The following is a 14,508-nucleotide window of genomic DNA, read 5'->3' on the forward strand; positions in this document are numbered from 1 at the left end:
AGATGGAGCAAATGGACTAGATCCTTAGAGAGCAATAACTGAATCAGGTCTCTCTTTCCTTGTTATTTCTAAATGCTGCTCAAAAAAAAGGAAAGTAAATAAGTCTGCTGTTTTATCCTGTATCTGTTCAACTTAGTTAGAATGTGAATAATTCCTCTTGTCGACAGTCTGTTTCTGTTCTGCGTATTGTATGTGTTTGGGAAAAAAAAAGCTTCAATAAACAAAGTAAAAAAATAAATAAAAAGAAAATCCAATGACCAAAAGATACACTGACCACAGAMCCACCTGGAATGGCAATTTTCCCCCTCTAGAGGGCGTACCCCCACACTTCGGGAACCACTGCCTAAATCACTCAATCATCTATTATGATACTAGTATATACAGTAAAAATAGGTAAATATGTAAAAAAATCACCTTTGAAGGCTACAATGTGGTCCAGGGTGTTGGTAAACTCGAGGAGAACTTTAGGGTAGCCAGGATGCAGCATGTAAGAGCGTCGATCAGTCAATGATGATTCCTGAAATGTTTTTAAAGAYGTCCAAAAACAGTTCGTGAAATTCTGAGTCACCAGTAAATATATTTTTTTTTCCATGTGTAAGCAGTGTCCTTACAGATGAGTTGGACTCTGGTGGCATCAAGCCCCAAAACATGAAGACTGAGTAGGAGCTGATGGTGTAAACGGAGGCTGGCCTTGGAGAGTTGGCACTGGCAAGAAGTTTGAGCTCCCACAGCACACCGCCAGACTTCCCATCCAGGATTATTATCTACACACAGGAATGTTTGGTTGAAAGAGAAATCAGAAACTCAGGGTAGAGAAAATAAACACGAGCTGACTGCAAATAACTGACCTTCTTTTTGTAGCTGCCTATGTCCTCTTCAATCACAACATCCAGGATATCATCGGTGTTAAAGTGACCAAAGGAAGGCATGCTGAAAGAAAAACCAGGAAGCAAATGTTTTTCAAACTTAAACTTCATAATAGAAACTTTATTTATTGTACTGTCTGAAAAACTACCTGGACTGCAGTGAAATTCAAATAATCATTAAATAAAAAAGAGAAGTTACCCAAGAATTGAGCTAGTGTTGAATCTCCACCGTAGCTGTAACTTCTTTCCATCCACCAAAGCCACCTCATTCGCAGAAACGACCACCAGGTCAGATGAAAAATCTGTAGCTTTAGTCCTGAGCAAACTCATAGCGTCAGACCTACAAAGTAATATCAAATATTAGTTAAAAAAATTAAAAATACATGGATTTTAATTTTAAAAGTCACGTCGTGAACAAGCAAGGTGTTTCTTACTCATGAATGGGAACAAGGCCAGTTGCAGCATCGGCTTTTTTCTCCAGGCTTTTGTCTTTCTTAAGGTCAGGAGTCAGTCCTGCTTTAGCCTTGGCTAYAATCCTCCACAGTGCTAGTCCATACACACCTGTGTCTGTGAGGGAATTTACTACCATCAGTGGTCACATAATCATAATTAATAACTAATAGTATGATCTCACTGAACTCCTCTCTATCCTCTTCCTCATCGATTTAAGTGCCGCCTTTGATACCATCTCACACACCATCCTCATTGACAGTCTATCATGTATTGGTATTTCACACACACACACCTTAAATGGTTTATTTCATACGTTTCTGGCCATACACAGTTTGTTAAATTAAAATMATTTTCCTCATATCCATCCCCTTTCTGTTCTGGTGTTCCACAAGATTCTGTCCTCGGCCCTCTCCTTTTTATCATCATCTACCTCCTTCCACTTGGCAACATCTTTCGAAAACATAATATGCAATTCCACTGTTACGCAGATGACGCTCAGTTCTAGATGTCCACCACCCTCCCACCCACCTCGCTCACTGACTGCCTTTATGATATGGTCCTGGTTTACCAGCATCTTACTAAAATTAACTGTGACAAAATGGAACTTCTTCTCATTGGTACTAAATCCACCTTTGCAAAAACCAACAACTTTTCCATTCTCATTGACAGCACCTCATTTCCCCCAAGAAACCTACCCTCACTCTGGATGGAATTAATTTAAAATCCTGTAATAACGTGAAGAACCTTGGGTTTATTTTGATCAGGATATGTCAAAAGTGTTATTAAGACCATTTTAGCCCGCCTGCACATGGTAGAGTAGGAGGCAGAGGTTTCCGTTATCAGGGTCCTCTCTTATGGTTGTTCTCCTCACAGTTCACTGCTTTCCCTGAAAATATAAACTACCCAGTTATTGTTGTCACACACGATTTCACATACAAACCTTTTTGAAGCAGTACATAGTGAGAACCCTGCTCACTGAGATGGATAAGATGACTTGCTGATWCAAAGGAATCAAGAACCACAGTCGAACCGATTTGGGTGCCTGTCTTCCCTGAGAGCAAAATAAGCTGAGTCTGCAGATCAGAAAAATGTTTTGCCGCATTACTAGATAATTTGACTGGTATTGCTTATAATTTAAATATATTTTCATTTCTATAGGGAAAAAATTCTACACAAATGTATAGTAAATCATAAACATAYCCAACACTTTTGGTGTATTGGAACATAAATAAGCATGGTGTAAAAAAAGGGGCAATGGAACATGTGGATATTAACTTAATAAATACAATCACCTGTGTGTTKTCTGATGCCACCAGTACCACATCAGCAGTCTTGTCACCGTCCAGATCTGGGCCATTGAGAACGGGCAAAGAGCTCTGCAGCCCGGTAGGCTGAGGCTGCTGCCAAACCACATCACCTGACAAACGCATCAGTCAAAAACAGAGCTGTCAGTTTGACAGGCTTTAAAAACAACTTACCTCAGTGTATTCAGACAAATTTCTGAGCAACGTTATCAATCAGCTGAGTGCACAAGTAGGCAGAAGGCTTTGTTTGCCTGTTTAACAAAATTAAACTTCTAAGCCGAGAGGAGAAAGTTGTYAATCCCCGTGTGGATACCCACAAATTTTCTTAAGAAAGTCCAGCCAATCATAGCATCTGATCTGATTCAAATAATAAATTCATTCCTCTCATCAGGAATTTTCCCCCAAGCTTTAAAAACAGCAGTCATCAAACCATTGATAAAAAAGAACAATCTAGACAAATTACTACTGCAGAATTACAGGCCAATCTCCAACCTTTTCATCAGCAAAATAATTGAAAAAGCCGTGTTTCAACAGTTAAATAGCTTCCTAACAATAACCAACCACTTTGATGTCTTTCAGTCTGGTCTCTGTGCTCACCACAGTACTGAGACTGCCCTCGTCAAAGTGTCAAATGACATCCATATTAATGCAGACTGCTGGTTCTGCTGGAACTCGGTGCAGCACTTTATATCGTTGATCATGACTTATTACTGAAACGACTGGCGAGTTTGGTAGAAATCTCCGGTCCAGTACTCAACTGGTTTGAATCTTACATAAAGAACAGGGATTTCTTTGTTTCTATAGGTAACTTCTCATTGAAGTGGACAGAAGTCACATGTGGGGTACCCCAAGGTTCAATCCTAGGACCCCTCTTATTTAATATCTATATGCTCCTACTAGCTCAGGTTATAACAGGAAATAAGATTAGCTACAATAACTACATAGATGATACAGAGCTCTACATGACGATGTCACCAGGTGACTCTGAACCTATCCAATCACTAGGGCTGCCACGATTAATCGATTAATCAACGACTAATCGATTATTAAAATAATCGATGACTAATTTAATAATCGATTAATCGTTTTCGTTTTTTTTTTTGTTTTTTACTTTGGTTTTCTCTCCAAACTTCTTTGACACCTTCCACTGCCACATCTGCCTTTCTGTCCTTGACACACATGCACAGTAGTGGTAACTGGGGTAGGCCGTGGACGTCACAAGACATTATACAGACAGGCTCTGGTATCATGGCTACTCGGCAACGGAGCTCAAAAGTGTGGGATCATTTTAAGAAAATGAAAGAGAAACCTGTGCAATATCTGCAAGGTAGAACTTGCCTTCCACAGCAATTATTTTTAGTTAGCATATAGCTAAAATCTAATAGCAGCTGCATTCTGGCRCGATAACCTGTATGTTTTCTATTCAATTAACATATGATCCGATTAGTCGATTATAAAAATAATCATTTGTGGCAGCCCTACCAATCACTAAACAAATGCTTAGAATAGATAAATGTGTGGATGTGCCAAAACTTTCTCCAGCTGAACAGAAACAAAACTGAATTTATTATCTTTGGACCTAAAGAGGAACAATCTATAGTCAATGCACAGCTTCAGTTGCTACAGCTGGAACCTTGCAGTCAGGCCCGAAATCTGGGTGTGGTGATGGACTCTGACCTGAACCTTCACAGCCACATAAAGACAATTACAAAGTCAGCCTTCTAGCACCTGAAGAACACGTCCAGGAATAGAGGACTAATGTCTCGGCAAGATTTAGAGAAACTCATCTATGTGTTTATCTTTAGTCACATTGATTACTGCAACAGTGTCTTCACAGGTCTGCCTAAAAAAATCCATCAGACAGCTGCAGCTGATCCAGAACACTGCTGCTCGTGTTCTGACTAAAACCAGGAAGATAGAGCACATCTTACACCGGCTCCCTGTAACTCAGAGAATAGACTTAAAAATACTGTTATTAGTTTATAAATCACTTAACGGCTTAGCACCACAATACATTAAAGTTATGCAGTTGTGGTATCAACCTTCCAGACCTCTCAGGTCTTCTGGTTCAGGGGCCTCACCTATAAACGGTGCATAATATAAAAAAGTTGCATGCGCCAGGTTCTACGCCCATGTTGTGATTAGGGTTGGGCAATATTGGCAAAAAAATTAATCACGATTAATTGGGGGTATTTAGCCGATAACGATTAATTTGACGATTAATCCCCTGGACACCCTTATGTCCTGGTCACATGACCAATTTAGTGGGAAAGATTTGGTCTTTGTAAAAAAAAAAATTCAAAATTGTGTGAAAATTACAGATTTCAGGATATGCATCATATTTTGAATTGTATTGATAGATAAATAAATTACAGAATTTTATTTTTAATGTTTGTCCTATTTGAAGTGGAGAGGAGCAACAAGCAGACTGACCAGAGTAATCCCCAGTCAGTCTGCCTGGTGGCATTAATCATATTAATCGTCAAGTGCCAAAAAGTAATCGATTAATGTTTTTCTGACGATTAAATGCACACGATACGATAATGCCCAACCCTAGTTGTGATGTATCAAAACCAGCACTGCGTGCCAAATTTCACCTGCCGTGAGAATGTGCGGCAGCCACGCAAAGTTTTTCAGTCGACAGTTTTAACCCACAAAGTCATGAATCTGTCCTGAATCCACAGAATTATGACTCTGTTGTGTTTTCTGGATATAAGGAGCGTCTGAACACGGGGTTAGATTTTTATTTTAGTTTATGTTTTTATTTTTTAAACTCAAACAATCATGAAACTGAACCCCAGGACTGAAAATGTATTTTCATTTAACCTCAGACAAGATAATAGAGCAGTCTAAAACTGATCAACGAACCTCAGTCCAGTCCACTGTAACTGTAAAGTTTTTATATTTCTTTCACGTGGAAACACACGCGGAGCGCAGCTGGCGGAGCGAGGAGAATAAAATGTGTGTGGTGAATTGTCTAAGAAACATTTTAATTCTGAGAAAAAAACATGGTCAACTCAGCAGATTAATTCAGAACAGTTCAGCTGTGATGATTCCTCAGCCCCACAAGACGCAGACAATAGATTAGTTGCTGCGTAAATTTGTGGAACAATGTCAGCTGTTCTGCAGGTTGATATCACCACAAGAAGAATTGAGGACAGCGTGTATTTTTATTCATGTATTTTTTTGTCACACCGAACAAATTGCAATCATTTTACTGTAGTTCTGAGCAGTCATGCAGCTGAATGAAAGACTTCATAAATCAACTGCAACTCGTTTCTTCACTTCAACAATTTAATAAAATATTTTTCTAAGTTCTACCAAACTCATCAGTTCCTCTGTGTTTACAGTCATTTATTAAAGATGTGTAAAGGTGGAAATGTCTCTCAGTCTCATGCACCTCTGAAAACAGCAGCTTCACACACGCGCGTACACACACGCGCCAACACWCACACACACACCTTTGCATGTGGCAAACACATTTTTACACTCCATTACTTATTTAGACAGTTTTCTCACTCATTCTCCATTTAATGTATAATTCGCCTGCATCTAAAAATCATTTCTGATCCCACAGAGAGGACAATCTGAGGAGAATCTCACGTGCTGGACACATTTACATCTATTTTACATATTTAAATGGAGGCGTGTCAGGGGAGGTGTCTCAGGTGCGCTCAGTTCCACGTTCGTTGGGATGTATAAAGGAAAGGTGCGCACGAACCTGCGTGCGCACGGTTTTATTCATCTGAATTTTTTGGTGCGGTGAACTTTTCTAAATTTATCCATACGTCAACTTTTAGTGTAAAAGCTGCACAATCCTTTATGCATGAGACCCCTGGTCTGCTCTGCATCCCCAGAACCAGAACCAGACATAGAGAAGCAGCGTTCAGCTTCTATGCACCGCAAATCTGGAACAAACTCCCAGAAAATTGTAAAACTGCTGAAACACTGAGTTCCTTTAAATCAACATTGAAAACCCAACAGTTTGCTGATGGAGCATAAATGAAACATTAATCAACATTTTGATGTGTAACGACTGCACTTGACAAACTGCAATGTTTTAATTGTTAACCGTGTGTTCTATGACTTTATATTTTTTGTTTTTATGATGTAAAGCACTTTGAACTGCCTTGTTGCTGAAATGTGCTATACAAAAGATTGATTGATTGATTGATTGATTACAAAGAGTACGTCATGGCTTGATATGGGATGACTATATTATGTTGCTTCATAATTGTGAATTCAAATGTGTCATGGCTTCTGTCAGATAAGAATGTTCCATTTTGATTACTGAATTAGTCACTTAATCCATCTATTAACAAATCAAGGAAACCGTGGCAAATTTATAAATGTATATAAATTTGCCATGAGTATAACAGAGCATCTGCAGAAGATATATCTTCTGCAGATGCTCTGTTATACTCATGATCTGCTATAGCATTAATTCCTTTATTTCCTATTACTCCTTTTTAAATAAATCACCACAAAAGATTGTTTCATTCTTGAGTCCACCACTGTTTCATTAAATTCACCATACCAGCTATCAGAACAACAGATGGAAATTGTACAATGTTCTGAATGAACCACAACCCTTTACTAAAAAACACTAAAGACCTAGAAAGCTTTGACAAAACGTGTACATCATCAAGTGTCATTTTTCCCTGAGATTTAAACTAAAATCATCTTGTGCTGAGAAGAGATGAAAGTATTCTTCACCAGTCGAAGCTGGCCTTGGAATGCTTGCAAAATACAGTTTAAAATTAATGTTGCAAACTACAAGGAAATTCACAAGGATAATCTTATACTGCTAGCTGACATTTGTACTGTAAGTCCTTCAGAGTGCTCACAGTTGTCTACTTGGKCTCGCTCACTATTCTCCTTCCTGCATGGTTGCCGAGTTTGTGAGGACCACCTGCTCTTGGTAGATTTACACATGTCCCGTAATCTTTCCACAGTGATGGATTTAATCGAAGCCCTGAGTTGTTCAGGACCTTGGAAATCTTTTTGTATCTACTTCCTGATTTGACTTGACTACATTTTTTAAAGCTTTTTTCTGAGTTAAATTAGGACAGTTGGTTTAAAGGAAATGAATCTATTTCACTTATTCCACATACATGTTTATTCAATTGGCACYCCTCATTAAAAGTTTGATTCCTCTTTGTCACTGAAGAGTTGTTGTTGTTTTTTAAATTAGTTTGTTTATGTATTTATTGTGAGAAGAAAGCTGATTTATATTGACCATGACTAATATACAACAGCAATAATAATTGGTTTATTGGATCACTAACCTGTGTATTTGTCAATGGCTGTGAGGTTGTCTGAATGGGACAGCAGACAGTGCCAGGAGCCCGGTGTATCTTGGCCCAGACCGCATTGAGCCCAGTGGAACTCAAAAGCCAGCGGCCTCTGCCACAGTGTATCTCCATCAGTGCCGTCCACCGCCAACAGAAACAGGCACGGCGAAGTCAGGTCTGGAACATAATTGGACTTTATCTGATTTATACTAAAACACAGACAAGTCGGTCACTTTTGTTTTTCTTGGTAAATAAATTTAAATAACAGTTTCATACTTGCGTCGGCACACGATTTGTTCTGTGTGCCATTTGTGTTTCTCAGAACAAAAAGGACATCTATCACTTTGTCCTTGCTTGCATGTTCAAAAGCCAGGAAGTCATAGGTGGCTGCGAGAGAAAATGATAAAGAGGTAGTAAGTCTCCCTTTTAGGATGATGTAAAACAAAACAGAGTAAAGCAAAGAATACACACCCGCTTCAGAAAAAGTCCTGTTCCAGGTAATGAGATATTGTGCTCTGACAGGACAGGGGATGATGAAGGAGAAGGCAAACACAATGGTGAGGCAGATGAACAAGGAAAGGAAGAAGACTGCCGTCCTCCAGTGAGACATTCTGGTACAACCCAAGCCTTCTTTACATTTCTTCTTTTTGAGCTCTGTTGCTGAAGGTGCTGTGGCATCTCCTCCTCTCTTCAGAGGGTCGCTCTCATTAACGTGATCTGCAGTATCCATCGCTGTCTCCTTAATTCATTGCTGGCTTTACAGACCTGTTTACAAAAAAAAAGACTTTACAGCAAAACCATACTTCTACAACATATTAGCCATAAATACAGGTATTTTAATGCAGTGTGGCTACTCCCACGGTGACACACTGCATATATATTTTATATCTGTAATCCAGGTGTAAAATGGATTAGAAACCCACATGAAGAAATAAAACTAGGCAAAACTCCCTGGCGATCAAACGACTAAGTACACGAAACTACTGGAGGCTGCAGTATTTGTCAGCTCTTTCTGCAGCATCAACCTTTGTGGATCTGTGCTTATTCAGACGTGCCAGCTCTGGTTCCAGAAATTTCTCAGCATAAAAACAAACAAAAGAGACCGTTATTAACCTGTGCCAAGAAAGCACACCCTGTCATTACCTCAATAACTCCCCCAAGGTTTAGTTACTCACAAATAAATCCAAACAAAATATATAAGTTACATGAACAAAGCAAGCAAATTCAGTCAAAATTAATTTGCATTTTATTCTAACTGTGTTATATTTGTCTAATTCCTGTTAACGAAAATAGGGTAATGTTCAAAAACTGCTAACCTGTTGAACGACACAGATACTACTGGCCTCTATGCTGGAGGGTAAAGCTGACACAATTTGTGTGTCGAGACTAAACTCCAACATTTGAGTCAAACATGACAGCAAAAAAGTTTAGAGGATAAAGCAAATTTTAAAAAAGTTTTACTTACTATAACTCCCCGCTGACACTTTCCGCAGTCACTAGAGTTATTAAGCAGCAGCCAGCAGGTCTAACAAACTTGCTGGTGGTAAACACAACTGCTGACAAGTTCGAATAGATTCAGACTACATGACCTGCATTTTGTCTGACAGGTAGTTTTAGATTTTAAATATTTAATATCAGAAAATATAACCAAACACCCAAATTACAATAATTTTAAAAATAAGTAATTGTATTCCGATTTAAAAATTGTACCTTAAACAAGGGCGCTGCCTGGATGACAGGCAGCGTACAGTCACAACCTGAAAGCCTTTACTTGGGAAATAAAAAACTCATTTTATATCGTCGCTGTGATTGGCTGGGTCTCTTGTCTTCTGGCATTATGATTGGCCGAATTCACATTTGCGGCYGCATCAAACATCTAACGTCATTTCCTTAGTATCAACCGGAAACTGGCCAGTTGACAAAATAGCGAGAAGGTTTGAGTGGCGATGGTGTAATGATTAAATTATTTAAAAACCTCTGAAAATAATCCGAGAAATTGTTTGCAGTTGCTTGATCACACAGAGAACTATCAACGGAACACCTACGACAATGTCTGCCCAAGCTCAAATGAGAGCTTTGCTCGACCAGCTGATGGGAACAGCAAGGGATGGTGAGTCGCCGAGAGATGCTAACTGAACTAGCGAGCTAGCCAAGATGGAGGATCTGCTGAGGCTGGCTTGTGGTTGTCGTGTGATGAACAGAGCTGCATGAATAAATGTACTGCAAAGGGCTGTCTAAAATAGAGTAAAGATGGATTCAAGTTTTAATGTAATTACTGAAAGTAACAGTTAATGTTTCCATCTGCAGTGGCAATTTTAAACTGAATCAGGTTTTCCATTTTTCGTCTTTAGCATTTTGGCTAACTTAGCTTATGCTCGCGTAGTGGTTTTTGAGACAATAAAGCAGAACTTGAAGTTAGTTTTATCCCCTATGGTTTCTGAACTACTTTAAAATGCAAAGCAGACTGATCAGTCCTGGAATGAAGTATCCCACACCAGACACACCCCAAAGTGATCAGTCAAACTATGATATTTCGGCATTTATTCCCTTATGGTTTTAGGGGAGGGGCTTAATCCCCTTCCGGTTCAAAATTCACAAATCTATCAGTCTGTCACACTGAATACAAATTCTCAACTATTTTTATTTATAGAAAAAAATGTCAACAATTCAAATGCACCTTATTTAAACAGCATAATCAGTRTGAATTAGATTTGCTTTATAATCTCACTCTCATGCATGACCAGTTATCTACTTTTCATGGAGCTCAATTGTTGGTGTATTATTAGTTTTATTAGTTTTGTGCAGATACGTCCACTTTATATATTGTATGGTTTGTTTCATAACACGTYTTAACATGAGCTGACCCTGTGCTATAATCTAATGAATGCATTTTGATCAGCATATATGCAAATAAGTTTAGGCGCATATGTGTAACTTAGCTGATTATATGAGTTGTCCCATTCTTTTCGACTTAGTTTTTTTTTTTTTAATAATTTACCTTTTAGTAATAAAATAATGGCTTTTTAATTATTTTGGAGAAAAAAATCAGCCATAAAGATGGTAACATTAAATTACACATTTTTTATAACGTCTAGTTGTGAGTTGAAAATGGCCTTTAATAGCTGCCCTACGAGTTTATTAACAAAACTTCCATTGTGGCAGTAGTGTGAATTTAATTGCAGCCCTGTTGATCTTTTAACAAGCTGCTAAGTCCATCTGTTCAATGAGAGTGAATTTGTGTTGTGAGTCTGTGGGTGTATGTGTAAWAAGATTGATATCAAATTCTTCCCATACATTTGTTGCATACAAACTGAACAATTGTGGCCCCTTTATTTTATTCATTAAGGTTCAGTGTATCATTGCCAGCCTACATCAATCTGCAAAGGAGTTGCAGAAAAGCCTCATGTTCATCGAGCCGTGAGTCACATAATTTTTAAAGCTGTTATGATTAATATCCAAACAATCTGTTTGCCTTCCGGAAGTTATTGTAGATATTTATTTGAAATAATGCAAATAAATACACAAGAAGGTAACTCTCCAGTGGCAGTAGAAATACAATTTGGAGTAGTTTTACATATCTTGAGCTAAGACGTCTAGTCGCGCTGTGTCCACACAAGCAGCTCTCAGTTTTCTGCACATATTACTGGTCTGTTTAGCAGTCCACACAAAAACTTTGCTAGCATCATTTACGATTTGACCTGTGTATGACTCCCAACTTCTTACTACAGGTATGGGCAAGAAAACTGTTCCCATTTATACTTTTCCACAGCGGGTTTAAAATTCTGCAGCTGAGGGCTTGAAGATGCAGAAGGGTACAGTATGTGGTGCAGATCGCAGTGTGTATAAACATGTTTTTTTCCCCCCCTTCGAATTATTTTGCTTTAAATGTCTTTTCAGTGTTTGTATTTATACATGACTTGATGAGGACATCTGTATGAATGTGATGCTTTTCTTTTAATAGTTGTAATAACCATGTTTTCTGCATAGCCAACAACAGTGTAGTTACCAGTAAACTGTTGACATTATGTTGCACCCTTACTAGCTGTCATTTAATGCTCCACATTTCAYGGTAAACATTAAACATTTGAACAGGTTAACTCAAACTAAAGCTCTTATGTTTTTATTGAGGCTTGAAGGTAAGAACCAATAACATCAAATAACACAAATATATTGTGCTACACTTTTTACTTCAGCAACATTATTGAAGTATCTGATAACAGTCCAGTAGGAGCAGTTATTCATATCAAGGAAACGTTTTTGAATATATTTTTAAAACATATTAAATAGTTTTTTAATCCTGCAGTTGGACTAAAATCTTTGAGTCCTGTTTCATTGATACATTTTGTCGTTACATTGATGTGTGTTAAAGCTCTGGATACCCCACACTTTCTGTCAAGTAGGTCTTTCTCACTGTTGCTTTCTTGGACTTTTTCAGGAGATGAGACGCGGCAGAGGGTCAAGTTCACGGATGATCGAGTCTGTAAAAGTCACCTTCTCAACTGCTGTCCTCACGACATCCTGTCTGGAACTGTAAGTAAATGTGTTATGTATCAGTGCATGTTCCCATGTAATGACAAAATGTGTGCTCTGCATTTCACCCATCGCCTCTGAGATGCTTCCAAGTGGAGCAGCTAAGCGACTGGGGATCATTTAGGGATTAGATGTCTTGCTCGAGGACACAGCGGGGAATCAAACTTGTGACTTTCTGGTCCCAAGTTGACTGTCCTACCACTACACTATACTAGGGTGGTATGACCTCAAATTCAAAGCACGGTATAAATTGAATCCCTTCATGGTAACGGTATATATCGCGGTAGAAAATTATCATAAAAAGTTAAAATAATGTGATTTTGAGAGGATTTTTTTGCAGAAAGCTGTTATCTTAATTAAACCCAGCAATTTTGCTTTAATATCTGCCTGCCATACAATGAGCTTCCACCTGCTGAACTTATCAGCTGCTGCTCTGCTGCGCGCTCATCTTCATCATCAGAGCAGAAGCCGACTTTACATTAGCAAGATGGATTTACAACTGAACGAATATCCACGTTTTTTTTAAAAATAATCTCTGTAGGTAAACAATACATAAAAAATGTTTTTATTCTCCGACGATTGGGTGTGAAAAGACTACAGTTGTTAAAGCTTCGCTCTGCGCGACGTGCAGCGGGAGGGAGGGAGAGATTATGATCCCGCGACACGACGTAATTTTCTACAGCGGCAGGTGGAAATTTTGAGGATTTACTCTCTCTATACGTGTTTTAAAATGCTAGAATTTCTTCATTATATTTTTGAACTCCTGCTCCATTTTCACTGCACTCGCAGCCCTGCTGACACGGGTGCAATGATGTAATGATGATAGGATGGTAGAGGGTAAATTTCTACCATAGGCCAACTTCATACCGTTTCTACCGTCTACTGCGTATACCGCGCAGCCCTACACAATACATAAAATGTTAACTGCTAAAAACAATTGTTTCCTTACTATGTTAAATTTCCTTTTGAAATCTCAACAATAGCAAACAAAAAAACCCATCAAGGATCACTAAGAAAATTCTTAATCTTTCTTTGTTTGTGTTTTTAATGTTTGACTCATGTCTGGCTGTGTTTGACAGCGTATGGACCTGGGGGAATGCACAAAGATTCATGACCTGGCACTTCGGGCAGATTACGAAATTGCTTCCAAGGAGAGAGATCTTTTCTTTGAACTAGATGTAAGTGATGYTATTTTCTTAATGATCATAAAAGTTTCACCTTACTGGATGAAGTAATCGTATGCTTAAACCTCACGGTTGTTATCTCAGCTCATAACTTAAACTTCTCATAAGAAGGGTCAGTTTAAAAAGGTGTTTAAATGTCCCCACAAGGTTTTGCACATCTACAAAATTAAATAAGGCGTGCAGTTTGGTTTATCTGTTGTTTGTCCTCATCTCTAAAGGCGGTGGATCACCTGGAGTCCTTCATAGCTGACTGTGACAGAAGAACAGAACTAGCCAAGAAGCGTCTGGCTGAGACCCAGGAAGAGATCAGCGCAGAGGTGTCAGCAAAGGTAAATGACAGGATTTACAAATTGTCTGAATCATTTGGTTTTCCTTTTTATACAGTAACTGTTTTCCTCTGTATGTTTGCTGGGTTGGTTGATATTTTAGGCAGAGAAGGTGCATGAGCTGAATGAAGAAATAGGTAAGCTTCTGGCCAAGGCTGAGCAGCTTGGAGCAGAAGGGAATGTGGACGAGGCTCAGAAGGTCTTACAGGAAGTGGAGAAAGTCCGTACCAAGAAAAAGGATGCAGAGGTGAGTTAAAAGACATTTGAAGTCATTTTGCACTATATAAGTACTGTATTTATTCATGTATAATACGATCTCGAGTATAATAAGATCATCATTTTTTTAGCTTAAAAAGCATTAAAAATTGAATTATCAATAACCCATGTATAATACTACTCCCCCACTTTATGGATGATTTTTAGGGTTAAATTTCTAGTATTATACATGAATAAATACAGTGTGTCCTTATTTAGTTATTAAAGGGATCCATGATTAGTTGTAACATTAGACTTTATTTGATAAACTTGTATTTTAACTGTAAAATAAAGAC

The 14,508-nt window shown here is 38.4% G+C and overlaps 2 protein-coding genes across 5 annotated transcripts in view; one reads left to right on the forward strand and one right to left on the reverse strand.

Moving 5' to 3' along the window:
* Window positions 1–9,706, reverse strand: part of fam234a (family with sequence similarity 234 member A) — a 13,291-nt gene extending 3,585 nt beyond the window's left edge. Inside the window, exons 1-12 of one of the 3 annotated variants that reach the window (XM_014008138.1) lie at window positions 9,628–9,706; window positions 9,383–9,470; window positions 8,389–8,682; window positions 8,194–8,304; window positions 7,912–8,094; window positions 2,612–2,736; window positions 2,260–2,392; window positions 1,301–1,433; window positions 1,066–1,206; window positions 849–930; window positions 612–764; window positions 415–517 (exon numbers count right to left, since the gene is read on the reverse strand). In XM_014008138.1, the coding sequence (XP_013863592.1) occupies window positions 415–517; window positions 612–764; window positions 849–930; window positions 1,066–1,206; window positions 1,301–1,433; window positions 2,260–2,392; window positions 2,612–2,736; window positions 7,912–8,094; window positions 8,194–8,304; window positions 8,389–8,647 (1,423 nt within the window). In that variant the 5' untranslated portion in view covers window positions 8,648–8,682; window positions 9,383–9,470; window positions 9,628–9,706. Of the gene's footprint in view, window positions 1–414; window positions 518–611; window positions 765–848; window positions 931–1,065; window positions 1,207–1,300; window positions 1,434–2,259; window positions 2,393–2,611; window positions 2,737–7,911; window positions 8,095–8,193; window positions 8,305–8,388; window positions 8,683–9,382; window positions 9,568–9,627 lie in introns of those variants that run through there. The other 2 variants (XM_014008139.1, XM_014008137.1) reach the window with 2 other exon arrangements.
* A 115-nt stretch (window positions 9,707–9,821) lies between these two features.
* luc7l (LUC7-like (S. cerevisiae)) overlaps window positions 9,822–14,508 on the forward strand; it is an 11,838-nt gene continuing 7,151 nt past the window's right edge. The window contains exons 1-5 of one of the 2 annotated variants that reach the window (XM_014008141.1): window positions 9,822–10,027; window positions 12,353–12,447; window positions 13,527–13,625; window positions 13,850–13,960; window positions 14,061–14,204. In XM_014008141.1, the coding sequence (XP_013863595.1) occupies window positions 9,967–10,027; window positions 12,353–12,447; window positions 13,527–13,625; window positions 13,850–13,960; window positions 14,061–14,204 (510 nt within the window). In that variant the 5' untranslated portion in view covers window positions 9,822–9,966. Of the gene's footprint in view, window positions 10,028–11,263; window positions 12,448–13,526; window positions 13,626–13,849; window positions 13,961–14,060; window positions 14,205–14,508 lie in introns of those variants that run through there. The other variant, XM_014008140.1, reaches the window with a different exon arrangement.

This window comes from Austrofundulus limnaeus, unplaced genomic scaffold (assembly GCF_001266775.1).
Source record: "Austrofundulus limnaeus strain Quisiro unplaced genomic scaffold, Austrofundulus_limnaeus-1.0 Scaffold48, whole genome shotgun sequence".
NCBI lineage: Eukaryota > Metazoa > Chordata > Actinopteri > Cyprinodontiformes > Rivulidae > Austrofundulus > Austrofundulus limnaeus.